General features: G+C 39.6%; 2 protein-coding genes and 1 pseudogene across 2 annotated transcripts; all 3 read left to right on the top strand.

Moving 5' to 3' along the window:
- The first annotated feature begins 4,651 nt into the window (after window positions 1–4,651).
- On the top strand, window positions 4,652–7,188 carry LOC139442021 (uncharacterized). Its single transcript, XM_071222774.1, has 5 exons — window positions 4,652–5,111; window positions 5,444–5,653; window positions 5,751–5,957; window positions 6,225–6,428; window positions 6,941–7,188. Exons 1-5 carry the CDS (start codon window positions 4,652–4,654, stop codon window positions 7,186–7,188), a joined length of 1,329 nt encoding a protein of 442 aa, XP_071078875.1.
- Window positions 7,189–14,281: 7,093 nt separating this feature from the next.
- Window positions 14,282–18,343, top strand: LOC139442433 (pentraxin fusion protein-like; annotated as a pseudogene).
- A 4,046-nt stretch (window positions 18,344–22,389) lies between these two features.
- On the top strand, window positions 22,390–25,504 carry LOC139442011 (uncharacterized). Its single transcript, XM_071222765.1, has 5 exons — window positions 22,390–22,816; window positions 23,156–23,362; window positions 23,460–23,666; window positions 23,881–24,084; window positions 25,257–25,504. Exons 1-5 carry the CDS (start codon window positions 22,390–22,392, stop codon window positions 25,502–25,504), a joined length of 1,293 nt encoding a protein of 430 aa, XP_071078866.1.
- Window positions 25,505–25,692: the final 188 nt, after the last annotated feature.

The raw sequence follows: 25,692 nt of genomic DNA, 5'->3' as shown, positions 1-25,692 counted from the left end.
ACGCAACTGGTCAATGAAATGGGTCTATAATTTGAGGGATCACTGTGATCCCGTCCAGGTTTCGGTATGGGTATTACTATGGCATCACGCCAGGAAGAAGGAAACTTACCTGATGTCCATATATCATCAAAAATCAACAAAAGGGTTTCTAAACACGGTTCTGGTAAGTGCTTCAGGAGTTGATAGTGTACATTATCAGCTCCTGTAGCAGTATCATGAGCTTGTCCAAGAGCGGTATGAAGTTCATGGATCGAAAATATTTCATTATAATCTTCCCCATTATCCGATTTAAAATGTATAGTTTTCTTTTCCTGCTGTTTTTGAAATTTTTGGAATTGAGGGACATAATTTGAGGAAGAAGAATGTTTAGCTAACGTTTCACCTAGTTTATTTGCGATATCCGATTTATTAGTTAGTAGTTCATCCCCATTCTTAAGATGGTGGACGCTACATTTAGAACCCTTACCTTTAATTTTTGTATCATGTTCCATACCTTGGACATGGGCGTTCGCGAGTTTATCTTGGAAACATAATGTTGCCAAGATTGCCGTTTATTTTGTTTAAACGTACACCTGGCTTTAGCATTTAAGATTTTATATTTATTTAAATTATGGACCATGGGACGGCGACGGAAATAGTGTTCAGCCTTTTTCCGTGCCTTCCTAGCTTGTTTGCAGTCATTATTGAACCATGGTTTACGGATATGTTGATTTGTAGAGGACTTAGGAATACATTCATCTGCTATTTTGTTCAATTCATCTGGAAATAATTGCACAGGATCAGTAGCTTCAAGAAACAGATCAGGTTTTAATTTAGTGGATGCAAGCATTTCAAACAAAGGCCAGTTGGCCTTATTGAAGTTCCATCTTGTTGAAGGAGGAACGAACATCTGAAGGTAAGACAAGTTTTAAAATGGTTGGAAAATGATCACTGCCACATAGGTCTTCATGGACAGACCATTCAAATTCGTTTAATAAAGCAGAACCTGTAACTGATAAATCCAGTGCAGAGTAAGTACCTGTACCAGGATGTAGATATGTGTTTGAACCATCATTAAAAATACATAAGTCATTGTTTGAAATGAAGTCTTCCAAAAGCTTCCCCTTATTATTTGTCTGAACACTACCCCAAAGTGGATTGTGTCCATTGAGAGAACCCATTATAACACAGGGCTTGGGGAGTTGATCATAGAGAGCTTGAAGTTCAGACTGTCGGAGAGAAGTAGATGGTGGAATATATAACGAGCTCAAAGTAAAAACTATGTGCAAAGTTACACGGACTGCAACAGCTTGAAGGGAAGTAGTAAGATGAACGGGGCTATGGATGACGTCGTGTTTCATTAAAATTGAAGAACCTCCAGTGGCTTTAGCACCTGCAGGTGAAAAGAAATTGTAAGAGGTATAACCTCTAATATCAAATTTGTCAGTGTCTTTATGATATGTTTCTTGTAAACATAATGCAGATGGTTTAAAATCCTGGATTAAGAGTTGTAAATCATTATAATTATTCCTAAGTCCTCTACAGTTCCATTGAATTAAATATGATGATTGAGTCATGGTGGCTCAATTGGTGATCTCCCACGCGAACGTGAGGGAGAGGAACTCCTTCTGGTCTCCAAAGACGGAGTTACCTCCATGTCCAGAAGTTCAAAGGAGTTGTGAACTGGTACCTCTGGTGGAGAGGGTACCCTGGCAGCTTGTCTGTTTTGTCTTTCCTTTTTTTGAAGAGTGTACAATGTCAACGGTTGGTGCTGGTACAGCTGGGTCAGATTGACCCACATTCTGATTACTGGTCTGAGTTTCTGCTGTAGAGTAAGTGATTGAGTAACTAGGCAGATGTTCAACTGACTTTGGAGGAGTAACTGATTTGGTTGGAACTGGTTGATCAGTAGCGACAGTACGGGAAACAGCTGCAGAATAATGCAAAGTTGAGGGAGAAGTTGACTGTTTTTTTACAAGTTGTTTTGCATCATTGTAGGAAATGTTTTGTTCACATTTAATTTTGATTATTTTAGATTCTGTCTGCCACACAGGACCGGACTTGGATGAGGCGACATGGTCATTGCCACAGTAAGCACATTTGGCGGCATTTGTACAACTGGTTCCATCATGATCGCCACCACAGCGAGAACAAACCACTGAGTTACGACATGATTTTGAACCATGTCCAAAGTGTTGACAAGTGAAACATCGGAGTGGATTGGGGACATACACATCCACTCCGATGATGTTATAACCTGCTTTAATAGATTGGGGAATAGATGAGCGTGCAAAAGTCAGCATATATGTATTTGTATTTTGAATGCCACTCTCTTTCCTCACGGTAAAGCGTTTAACAGCCGTGACAGCCTGATCCTCCAACTCTGCAGTGATTTCATCTTCTGACATATCCGCCAGGCAACGAGCTCTATCGCGAACTATACCTCTGCAAGAGTTCAATGTCCTGTGTGCGGACACAACAACCTCAACATTTGCAAATACATGAATGGACAAAAGATTAAGAGATTGCTGCCTCCGCAAACATTCCGCCAAGAGGGAACCACCACGGAGACGCGTGACATTCTAAACCTCGCCACAAATCCCAGAAACGGCTTTTGAAATCGCAAAAGGGTTGAGTTTAAGGGGCAGTTGATCATGGGCCTCAATCACCAGAAATCTAGACCACGAATCTATGTTTTGAGATACACTGTCCGTTGAATTGTCAATTTCTAGTCTTCTTTTTTTTCATTTCTATTGGAACCAAGTTGTGGGAGAGACATGATGACAGAAAGTAGTTCAGAACTCCCGCTCTCCACCCTCCATGGAGCGTCAACAAGGACGGTGTCACATTGCAATGGATATCCAAGATGCAAACACCAGGGATACAGGGGTTCTATACTCCAGCAAATATGACGCGAATAGCTACATTTATCTACCAACTCTATGCCAGACTGGTTCCGCCAATGACAGAAGTTGGAGACATATATTATTCGGAGGTCAACATCACCAGATTGGCCCATGAGCCACCGCCTTCTGGCGTAAGACTCTAGGCAATTTATATAATCCAAAATAGTTAATTCACACAAATTATGCATGGCCAAGGCCAAAATATACATCAAAATACAACACATGTGTGCTTATACAATATTACGCACAGGGCCTGGCATGACCAGACGATTGATAAGACCGGGCCCATCTTACCACCCGTCTAGGTGAAGTAAGGGTCGAAGTAGTGTGTTGGGCAAAGGAACACAGTTCCAGGAACCAGTGCCCTCAACTACCAGACTCCCGTCCTCCGCCGACACATGGACGCAACCCACGGCAAACAGGCTGCCCAGTTTGGTCACCTCTTACGACCAGCAATGGGGTGCTGTGGAAATATTCTGCCCCGGTTCCACACGGGGGAAGAGCTATTAGCGCTACCCAGCACTCACCTCGAGGAGGTTGCTCTTCACGAGTGCCTGCGGTATTATGGCCACGTGACCAGTTGCACGTGAAAAAAAACACTTTTGCAACTTTAATGCTGTGCACATGATTTTGATCGATTTACCTGCACAAAAACGGGTGTTATCTGAAGACAATACCTGGCCATAACTGTTTAAATAAACAATAAGGGCCCACAATAATAACTGGTCAACATGTTAAAATTTTCGGATTGTGAAGTTTTTAATTTGGTTCAGTATAGTTGGCGTTGGCGATAAGTTGAACCCCATTTGAGACACCCATAAAAAAACTGAAAAAAACGTATCATAGGTGCACATAAGAACCAGAATAATGCGTGTATATGGAACGGATGTCCTATCTCTGAATGACACGCCCCTATGTCTTGACAACTGTTTCTTTTTTTCTTTTTTTGTAAACTGATATTTTCCCTACTTCGACATTACAGATAATATCCACACGTCTTTTCAACTACGTTTCACTGTGTAAATATATCAACACAACGTATGATGACTATAGCAGGCAAATACACATGTTTGTAAAACTGTATGAGCATGGATTATAATAATGGCATGGTTCTGAACAGAGATACTGTTTTGCATACAAACAATCGTAAGCCTCGACAAATGATAAGCCTTATAAGCCACTCCTCATCAAAACTAATAGCTCTGATTTTTTTAGTCATTAAAATGGTCCTTTCGTGTCATTATATATATATCAACAATTTCTATCTTTATTCCTTGTGAACATATCATGATTTCACAATGCATGTATATATCTTTCATCTCAATTGGCATTCAGTTGAATTACGTCCTCTAATTGAAGTCCTGTTAAGCTTTTTGGGTAGTTCTGGCTTAGAATCATATTTGATATTCTTTGTTCCTTTCATGCATAAATATTCAACGTCAACGTCAGAGAATAACCAATTGTCAATAAAGGAATACTTTAGTTTTACAAAGGCAATTTGATTGTCGTATGATTATATTGACTTATCTGAATCAAATCAACACAATTAGCTCCAACTGAAGTTGTTCATTCTTTTCATCAATTCTTTTTTAGATTGGACTGGAGATTAAACTTTATAAAAGAGAATAACTTTCCAGTAACACTTATATATTGACATCAAAGACATCACATTGCTATAGGTTTACAGAAATCAATTTGGAAATAATGAGTTAGTATAAATATAGCCGCTGCGTCTAAATTTCCTGTCACTTAGTCAATCTGGTAAAATGACACGATTGTACTATGGGGTATTCGTATCTTGTTTGGGGCTGGCAGTAGCCCAGTTTCAGGGATTTGAGGCACCTGTATTCGCCGGTTCGAACTTCGGATTCAAACAACCAAAATCTGGAAACCCAGGAGACCCTTCTGGAGACCAGACGAAAGACGACAATGCTAAAGCCATCAATGCTGCCAGTGAAGCAATAGAGGCTGAGGTACAAGCTGAATTAAAGGCGACAAGAGGCAAGGTACAACAGCTGAAGGACAGGTTTGAGCAACAGGTTAAAGAGGCAACGACAATAAAGGGACAGGTGCAGGAAGTCAACGAAAAAGTAAAGTCACTGACGGAGAATCTCCAAAGTGTTGCAAAAGAGTCGAAGGAAAGGAATAAAGTCGTGCAAAGGAAGATGAAAGAGCAGTGCCTTGTCACAGCTCAACTACAGGCAGTCCTCAGCAACACTGCAACTGGTTTGGCTTCAGTTTAAAATGCTTTCGTTTTCATATTGAGGTTATCCATCGAATTTAATTTACATCTAATCTATTTAGATGTTAACCAAGCCTTAAACCCGTCTTGACATCAGATTAAGAGGTTTTGTTTTCCCTTACATGGAGGATATATCTATGTTGGTATGATCTAATTATAAGATGAGCTTTCAAAAGAGTAACATGAAATTAATCGGTCACAACACACGTGATCAATTTGGCAGTGGTTAGAAATATGCATGTGTTATCAAGCAGTATGTGAGCCTTATAGCCATACATGTCAATATAGGACACTCTCCAGCCCATTCGTATTGTAGGAAAACCTACCTTCACGTCGGCAACATCAAGTTCAACTACAGCTGGGGGAGTGGCTACTCGGGCAATTGATGGCAATACAAATCCCATATATACCGGAGGCTCGTGTACTCACACGAGTCCCCGGGACTCCCATCCCTGGTGGCTTGGACATCTAAGTGCGAAGAGCGAAGTTCACAACATAACACTGACAAACAGAGGGGACTGCTGTGGTATGTTTTGTTCGTCACCATTACTTTCCTTTACACGTATTGTGTACCTAGGTGATATGGAACATGGAATGATGATGATATGTTTGTTTCTCTTCAGCCGATCGCTTGAAAAACGTGATAATTGAAGGCTTTGAAGAAGATCCCACAAACAATACTGAAGCACAACCGCATTTATGCAAAAATCACCCGGATCAAGTTCAGGCAACAGAAACTATTAAATGCGACTCTCCTATTGCTGCACATTTCATCCGAATTTCGCTGGGTTACAAGGGGTATCTGACGTTATGCGAGGTTGACGTAGGAGGTAACATTTGCATGGATTAGAACTGTGTGAACAAATGTCTTACTTTAAACCAAACAAGCCTCTGGTTGTAAAATGTTATTTCTAGTTGTGAATATTGAATACCTGTGTGAGCGTATCCAGTAATGTGTGTGTTGTTTCGTGAAGCTAGACTGATCAAAGTATCACCACCAGCTCTCTCGTTTATGGTACGTATACGTATAGCTCTTGTTTATGGTATGCATAGCACTTGTTTATGGTACGTATAGCTCTTGTTTATGGTTCGTATAGGTGTAACGATAGAAAGGAAAGGTTTTGCTCTCCAAAGTTCTGTTGCTCTCCCCTCAACCAATGCTATGGTGGCGACTGATGATGACATCAGCACCTGTTCTTTGACTGGAAGTGAGACTGGCGATGCTCCCTGGTGGCAGATGGATCTGAACGAGGCAGTTACTGTCTTAAGTGTGGAGATCACAAACCGGAATGATGACAAATGTAAGTGTGCTGTCACACAAATGTAAACACAATTTCTTTCATTTCAACTGCAATGTTTTCTGCATTGGGCGTTGCTTCCATCTTGTGTAAGATTCTTAAACATTTTGTGTGATAATGAATTAATATTTCTATCATTTTGCAGTTTTTGAGGATTTTGTAATGTCTCTCACATTAAGCATGTATTGGCATTTTAATATTTTTTTGTTATTGTTTAACGCCACACTCAGCAGTACTGCAGCTCTATGATGGAAGTCTGCAAATAATCGAGCCTGGACCAAGACAGTCCAGTGATCGGCATCACGGATACACATAACTGGAAAACAATTACATGCATCAACCAAGTCAGCAAGCCTGACCACCTGTTAGTCGCCACTTATGACAATCATTCACTGTGGCATATGTATGTAAATGTAAACGTTATCTCTTTGATCATTATATGATTCTCACCAATTGTTTGTTATTCAATGTAAACAAATGTAATGGTTAAAGTATGTTACTGAACCTCTATCTAGACACGTGGCTCTCCAACATCCAGATTGATCTTTATGATCAACTGCCATCAAGCTGCTCAGGCGACACAGAGGTCACCCCTCACAAGTGCACATCCCGTGAAGAACAAGTTGGTCAAGGAGAGGCAGTCACCTTGACTTGTGACACGCCCACTACCGGGCGTTACTTGAGGATCACCAAGAAGGTCAAAAATCCTGGCGAAGCCCTGTCTCTGTGCGAAGTCACCGTCACCACTTTACCTTCAACATAACAACACATTCGTGTGACACGCGCCACCCTTGGCATATGAACCCAAACTGCTCGTCATTGGGTCTTTGTACTACAATGTAATAAATAGCAGCAAGCGACCAGAGTTGTCTGTATTAATTTCAGTTGATGGCACTCATGACCCGGCCATATGTTCGTGTTGTTGAAAATAGAAGATAACTTTCAATTGATTCATTGACGTATCAAGTTCGATCTTGTGCATGAAACAGTGTGCACGGTATTGATTGTCTGTTTGCTTTACTGAATGTCCGTCGGATTTGCCTATTTACACTTAACCATGAAACGTTCTAACTGAAGCAATAGGTGTGTTTAACTACATATTCCACCAATGATAACAACTCAATTGTTCGTTGTCTGAAACACCCGCGCACTCACGGATATATACTCTGCAACAAAGGAAACGCAAACATGATTTCATATGTATATCTAATATATCGTATAAAAAATCAATGGTAATCGATCGTTCAAAATTGGCACACATCATTGCCATTGACCCAGGGTCCACATGGAATACATGGAACAGTATATTTTCAAGGTAAAGGTTATCTGTTCTCAATATCATGTATGGCCACCATTAGAGGCCAAAACCGACTGGGGTCGTCGTCCCATGGAAGCAATCAGATCCCCAATTGTGGTCTGGGTAGTGTTCACCAACTCTGCCTACAATGCTTGTGCCAAATGTCGGGGGTTCTGGGGTTGTTGACGACGTGCTCGCAAGTTGTTGATCCAGTGCATCCCATAATTGTGCCATTGGTTGTAAATCTGGAGACCTGGAGGGGGACGACAGCATCTGTGGTTGCTGAAAAATGCTGTTGCCGGTCTAGTGATGTGAGGTCGTGCGTAGTCTTGTTGGAAAATGACGTTCGCTTGTTGCACAATGGGAAGGACGGGTGGCTGAAGAATCTCATCCCTGTAATGTTGGGTTGTCCAGCAATTCCCCAGAACTTACACCAAGTCTGTTCTACCAGTGTACGAGATGACTGCCAACATCATCACACTACCACCACCGAATCTTTCTGCTTCCTGCATGCAGTTTCGTGAATAACGTTCCCTGTAAAAACGACATTTACCATCCGCACGATGAGGCATAAAACTCATCACTTAACTAAACCTGTCTCTATCACAGCTGTGGCCATTCTCTATTACCTTGACACCATTGACGTCGCAGTCGACGATGCAGGTCTGTCAAAATGACACTTCGAACTATCGCGAATATCTTCAGCAAGTAAATGGTAGAACTAGCATATTGTCATCAAATTTGAACTATTCATAATAATACACAATAAAAATTGGCTATAGATCACCAATAAACAAAGGTTATCATCATGCTAGGTACCATGGGAACTAACGGTACTTCTGCTACCTACATAGTACCCCAGCAGGATTTACACCATCCCTCTGGATGCTGGTTATTGTTAGTAAGTTTCAGCCAAAGCATTAAAAAAAAAACAAGACTTCTATGATTAAAACCACGGAAATGAAACATACTTTGAATGAAGTTGGACTTAGGTACCCTCTTACCAAATTAAAATCACATACTTTTTAAAATACATATTATTAAAATGTATCTATTAACTCAATTTCTTTAAAAAGAAGAATTAAACGTGTACTTACCTTATCAATGAAACCTGGAAAAAATATCACTCGTGATTGAAAAATCGATACAGTCAAGCTTGACAAGCTTGACAACGGTATAAGGATCTATACCGAAACGTCGCTTTTTACAGTATTAAAGAAGTTGTTATCCATAAAAATTGTGTCTATCTTGTCAAACAAGACATGTTTGACTGTGATTCTGTCATCACAAGGGATGCAGAATGGACTATCCTCACCTTCAAACAAATGTCTATGAGTATAACGAGAATGGCCAATATGACATCGTCTTAATATGACTACTTCAAATCTGGACTGACAACCCAAGTAGGTATACCGATCTTTGCCTATATTGCATGTAATTTATTTATGCCCACATGAGTGTCCCACTTCTTCTGCATTAGGTCTTTGATATAACATCTAATTAAAGGTTTGTAGTCGCTGTATGGTATAAGAAGTGGTGTCACAGACTTGTTGAGAGCTGCTTTTCCTGCAGCATCAGCCATAGTGTTACCTGCTATTCCAACATGACTATGCAACAAGCAAAAGACAATGTCGTATTGGCTAGAAGCAAGGTCATTGTTTTGTTCTAAAATATGTAAAATGAATGGATGACTTGAAGAGCTCGATGTTATTGCCTGTAGACAAGAAAGTGAATCTGAAAGGATGACAAACCGTTTACTGCCAGATTGTTTTTGAATATATTCCAAATCCGTTAAAATGGCTTTGGCTACAGCTGTGAAAATTGAGCTATGGTCAGGTAATTGGGATGATACGGTTTTTTGTCCAATGACAGCAGCACTGGAGACTGTGCTACTTTTCTTTAGATCTTAGATCCATCTGTAAAAATGGAACGTTGGGATTCATATTTATTTCTAACTCGTTTATATTCTTATTGATATATCAATTGATTTGTGTCTGATTTTTTAAATTGTGAAAGGGTAAAGTCTACTTCCGGTCTGATCAGTTGCCAAGGAGGAGAAGACAATAGCCTGAAAGGAGAAATATTATCTAAATTATTATTGACAGCTGTAATGCGGGGTTTAATCCGAATGCCTGATGGGGGAACCAGCTTAGGCTGTGAAAAAGGTCTCCGTAAAGGGGTTGAAAAATACAGTTTGTTGCAGGGTTTAATGGGTTAGAATGTAATTTAGTAATGTATGGAAGTGATAATTTGATACGCCGTTGCTTCAAAGATGGTTCATAAGCTTCAACATTTAGGCTATCCACGGGAGATGTTCGAAATGTGCCAAGACATAGTCGTAGGCTCTGATGGTGAATTGAATCTAATTTCTGTAAATTGCTCTTACAGGCTTCACCATAAACGATGGAGCCATAATCTAATTAAGAGCGGATCAGAGACCTATACAAGTGGAGGAGGGTTGTCTGATCACCTCCCCTATTCTATTAGCAACAACTTTCAACAGATCTAGAGCCTTCAGGTATTTAGTTTTGAGATAATTAATATGTAGCTTAAAAGTTAAATGGTGATCGAAAATGAGTGAGTGAGTGAGTTAATATTTAAAGTCACATCGGCAGTATTTCAGCCATATCGTAACTTGAACAAGTTATGCATTTATATTATATATTAACAGCTGTCATCGAAGGACAGTACAACAACCAGCAATATATCACAGATTATAATTTTAAAACTAGTTTTAGAACAATAAAATAATCAGATACAATACAAACGATACAATATAAAAACGGGCTGTAGATCGCCAGCAACCAAAGTTAGGCCACCATACTAGGGACCATGGGGACTTACGGTACTTCTGCTACCTACATGGTACCCCAGCAGGATTTACGCCATCCCTCTGGCCACTGGCGATTATCAGACAGATTAGCCAAAGAGTTAAAATCAACAAAAATACTACGATTAAAATCACAGAGAAATGAAATGATACGTTGAATGATACCGGACTTACGTACCTTCCCAGGGGGACAATTGTTTTACAATACTTCAAACCCCTGTGAAGATACAGCCACCAACAATCTTAGTTATGATTTCATTCCACCAAATTAAAATTCATTTACTTTATACTACACATATTATAATCAAAATGTATCTATTAATTCTATTTCTTTTCTAAAACCGATGATTAAGTGAGCACTGATTTGATTAAAAAGATCCTTTATAAATGTAACTGTGAAATACTTATCCCTTGTGATGGAAAATCAATGCAGTCAAGCAGGAGATGCTTGACCGTGATTCTTTCATCACAAGGGATGCAAAATGGAGGATCCTCACCTTTCAATAAATATTCGTGGGTATATCTGCTGTGGCCAATACGACATCGTCGTATAATGACCTCTTCAAATCTGGACTGACAGCCCAAGTAGGTGTAACCGATAGATGGTTTAATTTCATGTAATTTATTGATACCTACTTGGGTGTCCCACTTCTTCTGCATGAGATCCCTGATGTAACATTTAATAACAGGCTTATAATCATTGTAAGGGATAAGAAGTGGTGTCACAGATTTGTTGAGTGCTGCTTTTGTAGCAGCATCAGCCATTGTATTACCAATGATTCCAACATGGCTCGGTAACCAACAAAAAAACGATGTCGTATTGGCCAGTTGCAAGATCATTGAACAATTCAATAATTTCAATTAAAATCGGATGTGTACAAGATAGATTTTTAATAGCTTGAAGGCAAGAGAGTGAGTCTGAAAATATGATAAATTGTTTATGTTTTGATTGGTTATTGATATATTCTAATGCTGTGAATATGGCCTTTGCTTCGGCCGAAAAATGGAACAGTTATCTGGTATTCGGGTTGATATAGTCTTGGATCCAATGAAAGTGGCGCTGGCAACAGCATCACCATCCTTGGTTCCATCTGTAAATATTGATTTGTAGGTATCATATGAGGACCGTAATTGATTATATTCTTGCAGATAAATTAGTTGATTTGTTTCAGATTTTTTAAATTAAGTGAGCGAAAGGTCTACTTCAGGCCTAACTAGTTGCCAAGGAGGAGTAGACAAAAGACGGCATGGAGATATTAAATGGAGGTCAATATGAGCATCTGCAATGTGAGACTTGATCCAAATGCCAAGTGGCGGTACAAGTTTTGGCTTGTTGAGAAACAGTTTCTCATTGAGAGGATGAAAGACGCAGTTATTACCCTGGATTTGATGGGTTTGTACGTAATTTAGTTACATACTGAAGGGATAATTTTAAGCGGCGTTGCGCAAGCGAAGGCTCATCGGCCTCCACATACAAACTTCCTACAGGAGAGGTTCTAAATGATCCAAGACAGAGTCTCAGACCTTGATGCTGTATGCTATCTAATTTCTCTAAATGACTTTTAGCAGCTCCACCATATACAATTGAACCATAATCTAGTTTAGATCTAATAAGGGATCTATACAGGAGAAGTAAGGTTGTCTGATCCCCACCCCACTTAGTATTTGCAACAACTTTTAGTAGATCAAGAGCCTTCAAGCATTTAGTTTTAAGATATTTGATATGAGGTAAAAACGTCAAGTGGCAATCAAAAATAAGACCCAAGAACTTGGTCTCCTCCACAACCTTGATGGGGGCACCATTTAACAACAGTTCCGGGTCTTTATGGGGTCTATAATTTCTACAAAAATGGATACAATTTATCTTTGCTTTAGAAAATCTAAAACCTTTTTCAAGCGACCACTTGTGGATTTTGTTGAGGCAAAGCTGCAGTTGCCTTTCTATTGTGTGCATGTTTTTGTCACGACAAGATATGTTGAAGTCATCTACAAAGAGTGACCCATCAATTGAGTCATTCAATACCTTGGAGAGACTGTTAATTTTAATGCTGAATAATGTGACAGACAAGATACTGCCTTGTGGAATACCCTGATCCTGATTGTATTGGTCAGACAGGGTTGAACCCACGCGGACTTGAAATTGTCTGTCGGTTAAAAAACTGGATATGAACTGAGGCAAACCACCTCGTAATCCAAAATCATGAAGATCTTTTAAAATGCCATGCTTCCAAGTTGTATCATAAGCTTTTTCTAAATCGAAAAAGATGGATACAGCATGTTGTTTATTTACAATGGAATTTTTTTATGAACGATTCTAAACGCACAAGATGATCAATGGTACTTCTATTTTTCCGGAAACCACATTGTATATCTGTCATGTATGAATTATGTCCCGTCTGACTAAGATAGAAGAACCTCCTGTGGCTTTTACTCCTGGAGGTGAGAAGAAATTATACATATTATATTTCCTTATATCACATTTATCTGTGTTTTTAAGATAGGTTTCTTGCAAACACATAGCTGATGGTTTAAAATTGATCGAAAATGAGACCCAGAAACTTGACCTCTTCTACAACCTTGATAGGAGTGCCATATAAAAATAAATCTCGAATAAAATTCGAATATAAATTGAGGCAAACGGCCTCTTAACCGCAAATCATGTAGATCTTTTAAAATACCATGCTTCCATGTTTTTGCACACACAGCTGGTTAGTGATAGTGGTCGATAATTAGATGCATCAGTATGGTCCCTACCAGCTAAAGGTATGGGAACAAATATTGCATTACGCCACAAAGGAGGATTTCCAGATCTGATAAAATATATCGAGAAGTGTCTCTGAACATGAATCGGGCAAATGCTTCAGGAACTGATAGTGAATATTTGAAACTTTGGATCATAGTTCAATGATGAAGAGGGTTTGGTTAGCGTGTCATTAATTTTATTTCCAATGTCCAATTTTGTTGTTTACGGAGGGTCACCTTCCTTGCGATGGTGAACAGTCGATTTTGAGCCTTTTAGAGATGTAGGAAGTGTAAAAGATCATCCCAACTGTTTACAACATAATCGGTAGACAGATGGACCAATGAAATACACTGGCCAAAAAAGGAAATGCATAGCAGAAAAATCAGTGTTTCATTACATGTTTAATGAAAGAGGATTACACAATAAATAATGAAGATACAACAGCCAAATGTTACACAGGATGAGACACATGTTTCTTACACTACAATCAGTCTTTTAATGTTCTAAGGGATGTCTTTGTCTGTGATGGCACTGTGCCAAAGTCAGTACCGTGTGTTACCACCACGAGCATCGATCACAGCTCTGCACCGCCTGGACATGGACTGTATGAGTCCTCGAATCTGGCGTTGTGGAATCCTTCTCCAATCATCCTGCAAAGCATGGTTCAGCTGTTGAAGCGTCTGTGGTTGAGGGTGTCGGTGTCGTACACGTCTGTCTAGCAGATCCCACAAATGTTCAATGGGGTTTAGATCAGGCGATTTGGAGGGCCATGGCAGCACAGTAACATTGTTGTGGGCAACATAATCCAGGGTAACTCGTGTAGTATGCGGTCTTGCGTTGTCTTGATGGAAAATCTCGGGTTTCCAAAGGATTTCCTTTGTCCCTTTGCGTTTCTATATTTTCCTTCCTTCATATTTTCCTTCATTTATGCCACATCGTCAATCTGGTAAAATGACACGATTGTAAAATGCGGTATATGCATCTTGTTTGGGGCTGCCACTGAAGCAATAGACGCTAAGGTACAAGCTGAATAAAAGGAGACAAGAGGCAAGGTACAACAGCTGAAGTACAGTTTTGAGGAACAGGACAAAGAGGCAACGACAATAAAGGGGAAGGTGCAGGAAGTCAACGAAAAAGTAAAGTCACTGACGGAGAATCTCCAAAGTTTGAAGTGTGAAGAGTCCGAAGAAAGGAACAAACCTGTGCAAAAGAAGATGACAGAGCAGTACCTTGTCACGATTCAACCGCAGGCAGTCCTTTGCTACACTGCAACCGGTTTGACTTTGGCTTAACATGCTTTCGTTTGCATGGTTGGGTTATTCGTCAAATCTAATTAGATGTTAACCAAGCCTTAAACCTGTCTTGACATCAGATTGATAGATTAAGAGGTGGTTTTGTTTTCCCTCACATTGAAGTTTTATTTATGATGATATTGTTATAGTGCAAACCATTTCAATATTTTTACTTAAATAGTGCAAACCATTTCAATACTTTTATTTTACATTTCATTTATCTAAATACCTAACTCGTTCAATATGTTTCCAAGTGCACCGAAATTCTATGCCCTTTGTCTGTTTAATATTTCCAGCAAACATTCGGCACGCACGATCCCCCTACCTTACCTCGCAGCAAAGCAAATGGTAGTTCAGAGTTGATGGGAGACAAAAGCAGCGTCAAGCCAGCCGCCATCTTGACGGGAAAACGAAGAAGATGACAGACAGCACCCCAGCCAACCCGATTGTCAGTAACAGACAGCAGCCCAGCCAACCCGATTGTCCTCAACGAACAGCAGCCCAGCTTACCCGAACGTCAGCAACATCATGGAACCATGCTACGAACACTCAAGATCAAGTCGACCAACGTCAAGATTCTTTAGCAAGTACCAACCGATATATGTGCGTGTGACAATATAATTAAACTTTCGTTCCAACTCTCAACGTGTATTGTGCTCATACATATTCTCACGGACGTTCTTGTTCCTATAAGGTATGTAATGTAATCAAGTCATTATTGTTTCGTTGTCTTAAAATTTTGTCATGTTTTTCTATAATGAGTATGTATTGCAATCTATATATTGTTATCAGAGGTACAATCTTTATCAGATTAAGTTTTTGAAATTGGCTAGGCTGCTACTCTATTCATGTCCTACACTCTACGCTTATACGCATTTAGTGCAGATCCACGATATCTGCGGGTTCCAAGTCATCCCATACAAATCAGACTCCCGGTTTCAAGGATTTTTCTTTTAATGTGTGGCCCTATAACCATTACTATAGACAATAGCTTTCAAAAAGTTATCCAATACCCTACAATTTCCTGCTTATATCTTCATTTATTCCTTTTTGAGTATGTAAGCACTGAAACTATTTGTACTCTTTGTGAAAACTGATAAAATCGATGTAGTAGCAGCGATTGTAGAGGTATAATAAGTTAGGGAGCCTCGTTGCTTACCAAGCTTATTCAGTGGAGATTGTATATACAGTCTATATCCTACTTCTTCGTTTTGCCAACGTGATTTTGTGCTTAATTATGATACCGGCGAAAATTATGTATATTCGTGCGATCAACCGTAAATGGTCTCTGGCACACAAAATACGATTCGTTCAAATATCTTCGAGACAATTTCACATGATTGAATTTTTCATTTCATTCCAGTTTAGACTTTTGAAGTTGGTTAGGTTTTGCATACACATTCTACTTTTTGGCGCAGATCACACTTCACATCTGCTAGCCTTGTCGAGTCTAGGCTCACAATATAAGACTCCCAATTTCAAAGATCTTACTGTTATCATGAAAATATTACTTTCATATGCAAACGACAACGCTTTACGCACATTATGTGTTTGTCCCTACGTCATCAGTGTACTTTACTTCAACAATGTTTATTGTGTGTTTCAATGTGATACCTGTGATCTAGCAGTCTGGTATTCTGACTGCAAGGGCGACCGCGAGCAGCATGTGCCGCTCGGTGGAAACTCGTCCAATGTTCTTTGTGTGTGAGCCGGAATCTCCGCTCACCTGTATTTTGTGTGTACAAGCCGGCACCTCCGCTCAACATATGTATAGTTGTTTCACCAATATTGACATTGTTGTAATTCACTTATTTACTTTTACACGCCTGTATATCTTATCTAATGTCATTTCATTCATCTCAGTCAAGTGTACTGCATGAAGCAACCACTTGTCAACCTGTCGATGTCATTTGCATTGATCTGTACTTGTACTTGTACTCCATATTGTCATTATTTTTAAAAAGCTTTTGAGGACAAAAGCCCCACGACGTTCAGGGGTATTGTTATAGTGCAAACCATTTCAATACTTTTACTTAAATAGTGCAAACCATTTCAATACTTTTATTTTACATTTCATTTATCTAAATACCTAACTCGTTTAATATGTTTCCAAGTGCACCGAAATTCTATGCCCTTTGTCTGTTTAATATATTCAGCAAACATTCGGCGTTCCCCCCTTATCATAAGCCCCTCCGGGCAGGACCCTTAATCTCCAGTGCTATCTATAAATTTTAATTAACACCTCCTAACGTCGCCGGATCTTACGTATATACATACACGTGGGACAATGACCTTGCCACACGTAATGTAATACCTCGCTCTTCAAAACCCGACTGACATGGTCAGTCATGGAGACAGCCTGGAGACAGCCAGAAGATTGACTCGTGTAAGTGACAGAACGGTTCTCCCACCCGGGAAGATTGGCCACTCGGTCCCGCTGTGCGTTCTGTCACGTTATTATCAACATGTACCTTTTCGACTCATTGTCAACCATCAACAATAAACACGGCTGCCGTCGTCTAAACTTCACCCCTGAGTTTTGTCTTCCGTCATCGCCCTGAGCTATCATCCGAGGGCCGAAACGTACGCCCTTGGACAATATGATCCGATTCAAAGATGGGCTTTTTAAACGATTAATGTGAAATTAATCGATCACAACACACGTGATCAATTTGGCAGTGGTTAGAAATATGAATGTGTTATCAAGCAGTATGTGAACCTTATAGCCATATATGTCATTATAGGACACTCTCCAGTGCATTCGTATTGTAGGAAAACCTACCTTCACGTCGGCATCATCAAGCTCAACTATTAATGGAGGAGTGGCTTCTCGAGCTATTGATGGCAATGAAAATCCCATGTATAGTGGAAGGTCGTGTACTCAAACGAGTCTTGATTCCCATCCCTGGTGGCTTGGACATCTAAGTGCGAAGAGCGAAGTTCACAACATAACACTGACAAACAGAAAGGACTGCTGTGGTATGTTTTGTTCGTCACCATTACTTTCCTTTACATGTACTGTGTACCTAGGTGATATGGAACATGCAATGATGATGATATGTGTGTTTCTCTTGAGCCCATCGCTTGAAAAACGTGATAATTGAAAGATCCCACAAACAATCCTGAAGCACAACCGCATTTATGCAAGAAGCATTCAGATCAAGTTCAGGCAACAAAAACTATTGCGGCTCTCCTATTGCTGCATATTTCACCCAGATTTCGCTGGGTTACAAGGAGCGTCTGACGTTATGCGAAGTTAACGTAGGAGGTAACATTTACATGGAATAGTAGAACTGTGTGAACAAATGTCTAACTTTAACCTTCCTTATTCTCTGGTCATAAAATGTTAATTCTAGGTATGAATATTGAATACCTGTGTGACAGTTTCCAGTAATATGTGTGTTGTTTCGTGATGGTAGTCTGATCATTATCTGATCCGTTTAGTATATGTTTGGGTGGAATGAAAAGTATCACCACCAACTATCTTGTTTATGGTACGTATAGCTCTTGTTTATGGTTCGTACAGTTGTATCGTTAGAAAGGAAAGGTTTTGCTCTCCAAAGTTCTGTTGCTTCCTCCTCTACCAATGCCATGATGGCGACTGATGATGACTCCAGATCCTGTTCTCAGAATGGAAGTGAGACTAACGATAATCCCTGGTGGCAGATGGATCTGAATGGGGCAGTTACTGTCTTAAATGTGGAGATCACAAACCGGAATGATGACAAATGTAAGTGTGCTGTCACACAAATGTAATCAATCAAACACAATTTCAGTTTTCTGCTTTATATATATTTTCTCTTTATGTATAATTTCTCATCACGATGTGGCTGAAATATTGCCGATGTGATGTAAACCATAAACTCACTCACACAACACAAACAAGTGCCATTTTTCTGACTAAAGCAGTGCTATATACAGAGCAATAAGTTTTGATGAGGCTAATCATTTGTTGATGCTTACGATTGTTTGTGTGCCAACAGTAACTCTGTTCAGAACCATGCCATTATTATAGCAAATGCTCATACAGTTTGACAAACATGTTTATTTGCCTGCTTCAATCATCATAAGTTATGTTGATATATTTACACAGTGAAACGTAGTTAAGAAGACGTGTGGATGTTATGTGTAATGTCGACGTAGGGAACATAATCATAGTTTACAATATTCTTTCTTCAAAAACCAAAAAACACTGTTGTCAAGATAAAGGGGCGTGTCATTCAGAGATAGGACATCGGTTCCATATATACGCATTTGTCTTGTTCTTCTGTGCACCTATGATACGTTTGTGGTGGACGCGAGAGTCCCAATATAAACGTAGAATGTGACTTTTGAAAACGTTGTGTACACAGATACAGTTAAGTATCTATGTTCAGAGGTTCAGGACAATTTGTGGAAAATGAAAGCAAATGCCATCGAAGTTTACTGAGAAAACAATATATGAAATGCTGGACTACCTCCTTGATGATATCTACGTAAAACTTGGGATAAGACATTTAGGCAAGAAGAAGGCACCCCTTCTTTCGGATCCGTTGCTTTATGCATATGAATCGGAATTTCTATTTGGATTGGCAAAGTCAAAACAAAGTAATTTGGCCAAGAAATTTAACCTTAGCTTCAGTTATGTCGATGATCTGATATCGTTCAATAACAATCAAATAGCCAATTCCCTTACCAACCTGAACTAGAAATAAAGGAGACCAGTGAGACCGCCACATCTGTTTCGGGTTGAGATCTATGCATAAAGATTCAGAGTGACAAAAACACTCTCCACCAGACTGTATGATAAGAGGGATGACTTCAACTTTCCAACAGTGAACTTTCCTCCCATATCGAGCAACATTCCAAGAGCTCCTGCCTTTGGTGTTTACGTTTCGCTTTTGAGACACAATCGAGCATGCTTTTTCTACCAAGATTTCAAAGAGCATCAAGCGACTCTTGCTCAGAAGTTGTTTGATCAAGATTTACAACATTCAAGGCCCCAGTAAAGGTTTCAAAATGTTTTATGGTGGACATGCGGAGGACATTCCCAAATTTGACGCATCAGTGAAAAAAATGATGCCCGACGCAATTCATTATTTTGACTTGAACCATATGTTCCCATATTTATTTCAGGTGAGCAATTGCCTTGCCTTTGCATGTGTGTGATTGTGACGGATGCCACCGGTGGAACAGGATACTCTCACATTTTCGCGAACACCTGGAGTCATTACTATTTGATAGTGATTCATAAACACATGCTCATGATATAGTGGCAATGGTACAATCGACTCTGTATTTCTATTGGATATAAAAAAGGGTTTTGTCGCTTCATTTAATCAATTATTTTGACACAAAATGTTAAGATCGAAATAATGCATGATAACGACATGCTTACAATGTTGTCTGTACAGACATATGGACAAGAATCTACAAGAACACCAAGTCCCTATGGGTTTTTTTCAGTTGAAGGATTGACTTCGTTGTGCATTGGATTTTATGGGTGCCACCAGCGGCGTTGCATATGCTCACCTTTTCGCCAACGCCAACTATTTGATAGTGATTCATAAACATATTCTTATTATAGAGTCGGAATCGTACAGTCGATTTTAGCAGATATAACTTATGATTATGGAAAATATTTTTATACGCAAGTTCGTATATACACTGCCATTACATCGAGGTTAATGCTTATTTTGGTTCTGACGGTGTCACTTCTGTGAACTATTTAGGTTAAGAAAACTAAAGGATTCATATTATTAAACTGACGACTAAAAGAAACCTTACCATAGGTTAAGTGAGTGAGTTGGGTTTAACGCCGCTTTTAACATTATTCCAGTTATATCACAGCGTGTCAGCTTAATGGTGGAGGAACCATACATCTAAGGATAGGGTAAAAGATAAACAATACATCTAGGGACATGGAGGAAGATAACTGAATTCTCTCACACAAATACAAACAGAAGCCTTGTTTCTGATAATTTAGACTCATTTATCTTGAACTTGACGTTTTAGCATACATTGGGAAAAGTCAGAGAGTTTTATTGGCTGCCCGTTCATGAATACCCTCACTACAACCCATCTTAGTGAACACAAATTGACCTTGCTCAACACATTTATCTTCAGCTTGCTTTGTTCGGGGTCATTGCCCGTCGTATGGGTCGATTGTAATCTCTGTGTTTAGCTTTTAACAGTAATCCAGTTATATCGCGGCGTGTCAGCTTAATGTGGGAGGAAAGCCCGAAGTGATGCAGGAATTACCACTTCAGTGAAACCCAAGAGCACAGGTATGGTGCTGACAAACCTAGAAACATAATCGGGGCGAACCGGAATTCGAACCCACAATCATAGGTTTCTGGCGTGTCCAGGGGACGCAACTCTGCACAGCGAATCGCGGCGCCTTAGAAGACTGGGCCACCCGTGCCCCCTAACATAGGTTTAAATGAGTCCAGTTTAAAAAGTGATTGAGTGAGTGAGTATGGTTTTAGGGCGATTTTAGCAATTGCGGGGGACACCAGAAATGGGCTTCACACAGTGTACCTATGTCGGGAATTGAACCCGGGTCTTCGGCGTGACGAGCGAACGATTTAACCTCGAGCTCTAGGCTACAAACAAAGAAACACAGTGAGGGAGTATTCAAAATCATAGATTGCCTTAAATTGTTTATTGGGTACAAAATTAGATATAGATTCCTAGTGTATACTATAATTAACCGATACAATGAAACTATATATGGTGCTATAACTATAACTATATATATATATATATATATTAACTAAATTAAAACCTGTCATCGATGGACAGTAAAATTAATATTAAAGATATCACTATAGATAACGGTACAATATAAAAAGGGCTATAGATCACCAGCTTCCTGAAGGTAGATCACCATGCTAGGGTCCATGGGGACTTACAGTACATTTGCTACCTGTGTGGACCCCAGCCGGATTTACCTCATCCCTTCCGATGTTGGCGATTAATGACACATTTAGCCATGTTAAATGAACATACATATGTATATGTATATGTTTATACTACGACTAAAATTGTGGTGGAAAAACATTACTTTGAATGACATGGTCTGACATACTCTCTCTGGGGGACAGTTTCACACTACTTCAACCCCCATTAAGGGTAAAGCCACTAACAATCTCTAACTTCTTGTGTATATAAAAACTTGTATGTGTTTAAGTTGATTGTGTGTCTTATTTAAACACTAAAGGTGACAAACAAGCCATGATTCTTATCTTATAAATATAGAAATCTGGGTTGTACGACTACGACATTTACAAATGAGTCATTATATATATCAACAATTTCCATCTTTATTATGTATGAACATATCATGATTACACAATGCATGTATATCTTTCATCTCAAATGGCCATACAGTTAAACTACTTCTAATTGAAGCCCTGTCAAACCTTTGTTCGGGTAATGCTGGCTTTGACTCATATTTGATGTTCTTTGTTCCTTTCTGCATACATATTAAACAACAGAGTCAGAAAAACCAATTGTCATTTAGGAAATATTTTAGTTTTACAACACAGGCAATTTGATTGTCGTGTGATTATATTGACTAATCTGAATCAAATACAAATAATAAGCTCCTAATAAATATGTTCATTCATTTCTTTAACTCTTTTTGAGATTCGACTGAAGATTAAATTTACAATAGAAAATAGATTTCAGTAACACATCAAAGTCATCACAGTTGCTCAAGGTTTACAGAAATCAATTTGGAAATAATGAGTCTTAATGTAGTTGGTATAAATATGACCACTGCTTCTAAATTTCTTAAGTCACATAATCTATCTGGTAAAATGACACGATTCTACTATGTGGTATTCGTATCTTGTTTGGGGCTGGCGGTAGCCCAGTTTCCGAGATTTGGGGCACCTGTACTCAGCACTTCGAACTTGGGATTCAAACAAACAAAATCTGGAGACCAGACGAAAAACGACAATGCTAAAGCCATCACTGCTGCCACTGAAGCAATAGAGGCTCAGATACAAGCTGAATTAAAGGAGACAAGAGGCAAGGTACAACAGCTGAAGGGCAGCTTTGAGCAAGAGGCAACGACAATAAAGGAAGGAATGCAGGAAGTCAAGAAAAATGTAAAGTCACTGACGGAGAATCTCCAACGTGTTGAAAAAGAGTCGGAAGAGAGGAATATAGTAGTGCAAAAGAAAATGAAAGAACAGTGCCTTGTCATTGATCAACTTCAAGTCGTCAGCAACACTGCAACTGGTTTGGCTTTAGTTTAACGTGCTTTCGTTTGCATATTAAGGGTAGCCATCAAATCTAATTTACATCAAATCTAATTACATGTTAACCAAGCTTTAAACTCGTCTTGACATTGTTAGATTAAGAGGTGGTTTTGTTTTCCCTCACATTGAAGTTTTATTTATGATGATATGATCCAATTTAAAGATGGGCTTTTTAAACGATTAATGTGAAATTAATCGATCACAACACACGTGATCAATTTGGCAGTGGTTAGAAATATGCATGTGTTATAAAGCAGTATGTGAACCTTATAGCAATATATGTCATTATGGGATACTCCCCAGTCCATTCGTATTGTAGGAAAACCTACCTTCACGTCGGCAACATCAAGTTCAACTTTAGATGGAGGAGTGGCAACTCGAGCAATTGATGGCAATGAAAATCCCATGTATAGTGGAAGGTCGTGTACTCAAACGAGTCTTGATTCCCATCCGTGGTGGCTTGGACATCTAAGTGCGAAGAGCGAAGTTCACAACATAACACTGATAAACAGAAGGGACTGCTGTGGTATGTTTTGTTTGACACCATGACTTTTCTTTACACGTATTGTGTACCTAGGTGATATGGAACATGGAATGATGATGATATGTTTGTTTCTCTTCAGCCGATCGCTTGAAAAACGTGATAATTGAAGGCTTTGAAGAAGATCCAACAAACAATCCTGAAGCACAACCGCATTTATGCAAAAAGCACCCGGATCAAGTTCAGGCAACAGAAACTATTAAATGCGACTCTCCTATTGCTGCACATTTCATCCGAATTTCGCTGGGTTACAAGGGGTATCTGACGTTATGCGAGGTTAACGTAGGAGGTAACATGGAATAGTAGAACTGTGAGAACAAATGTCTAACTTTAAACAACCCAATTCTCTGGTTGTAAAAGTTTGAATCTTGTTGTGAATATTGAATACCTGTGTGACCGTATCCAGTAACATGTGTGTTGCTGCGTGAAGCTAGACTGATAAAAATATCCCCACTAGCACTCTTGTTTATGGTACGTATAGCTCTTGTTGATGGTTCGTACAGGTGTAACGATTGAAAGGAAAGGTTTTGCTCTCCAAAGTTCTGTTGTCTCCTCCTCCACCAATGCCATGATGGCGACTGATGATGACTCCAGCACCTGTTCTCTGACTGGAAGTGAGACTGGCGATGCTCCCTGGTGGCAGATGGATCTGAATGGGGCAGTTACTGTCTTAAGTGTGGAGATCACAAACCGGAATGATGACAAATGTAAGTGTGCTGTCACACAAATGTAATCAATCAAACACAATTTCGTTTCAACTTCAATGTTATCTGCAGCGGACACTGCTTCCATCTTGTGTAAGATTCTTAAACATTTTGTGTGATAATGAATTCATGTTCCTGATCATTAATTTTGCTGCCTTTGGGGATTTTGATACTGAAAGAGTATGAAACAGACAATCCAGTGATTGGCATCATGAGCATCAATCCACGAAACAGGGATACGATGACAAGCATCAACCATGTCAAAGAGTCTGACCACCTGATCCCGTTAGTCGCCTCTCCGGCAAGCATGGGTTGTTGAAGTCCTGTTCTATTCCCGGATGTTCAAGGGTCGTCAGTATTAAGGAGTCATATGCACATGTTACTCGCTGTTTCCACACATGCAACCAATATTTCTTAGGCAGTTTTCTATAGTCGCATATAGTTTCATTGTATTGGTTCAAATAGAAGCAAAGGGTAGCAAAAAGTATATCTAATTTGGTAAGGGAACAAAAACTATGAAAGCATGATTTTGAAATACTCACCGTGTTTGACTGCTGTTTAATGCCCCACTCAGCGTAATTACAACTATGTGATGGCAGTCTGTACATAATCGAGCCTGGACAAGACAGTCCAGTGATCGACATCACCGATCCACATAACTGGTATGCGATAGGACAAAACCCTTTCCGTCTCCAATAGAAATGTGAAACAGATGAGGCGGTGTCACTGGTCTCCTTTATTTCCAGTGCAAGTGGGTAAACCAGTGGAAGGGAGTTGTTAATGAAACAATACCAGATCATCGATATACCTGAAGCGTAACTTTAACTTCTTGGCCTGATTACCTTGTTTTGACTTTATCAATCTGAGCAGAAATTCCAAATCATATGCATGAAGAAACAGACCCTCAAGAATGGGAACACAACTGTGCCCATGGGGATACCTACTTCTTGCCTAAATGTTTTACCCACAAATGTTAGGAAAATGTTATCAATGAGGATGCATCAAAGCAAGTCGCGAACCTGACCACCTGTTAGTCGCCTCTTATAACAAGCATTAACTGTGGTATATGAATGTAAATATAAACGTTGTCTCTTTGATCAGTATATAATTATTCACCAATTGTTTGTTATTAAATCAAAACTAATGTTAATGTATTTTACTGAACCTCTATCTAGACACGTGGCTCTCCAACATCCAGATTGATCTTTATGATCAACTGCCATCAAGCTGCTCAGGCGACATAGAGGTCACCCCTCACATGTGCACATCCCGTGAAGAACAAGTTGGTCAAGGAGAGACAGTCACCTTGACTTGTGACACGCCCACTATCGGTCGTTATTTGAGAATCACCAAGATGGTCAAACTTCCGAGCGAAGCCTTTTCTCTGTGCGAAGTCACCGTCACCACTTTACCTTCGGCATGACAACACATTCGGTTGACCCGCGGTACCTTTGGCATGTGAACCCTAACTGCTCGTCATTGGGTCTTTGTACTTCAACGTAATAAATAACACCAAACGATCAGAGTTGTCTGTACTAGTGGGTGAGTGAGTGAGTGAGTGAGTAAATATTTAAAGTCACATCGGCAATATTTCAGCCATATAGTGTCCGC

Source organism: Haliotis cracherodii, unplaced genomic scaffold (assembly GCF_022045235.1).
Source record: "Haliotis cracherodii isolate W230 unplaced genomic scaffold, xgHalCrac1.p SCAF_5, whole genome shotgun sequence".
In the NCBI taxonomy this organism is placed as follows: Eukaryota; Metazoa; Mollusca; class Gastropoda; order Lepetellida; family Haliotidae; genus Haliotis; species Haliotis cracherodii.
The sequence above is the reverse complement of the archived record's forward strand: the minus strand, read 5'-3'. Positions and strand labels throughout refer to the sequence as shown.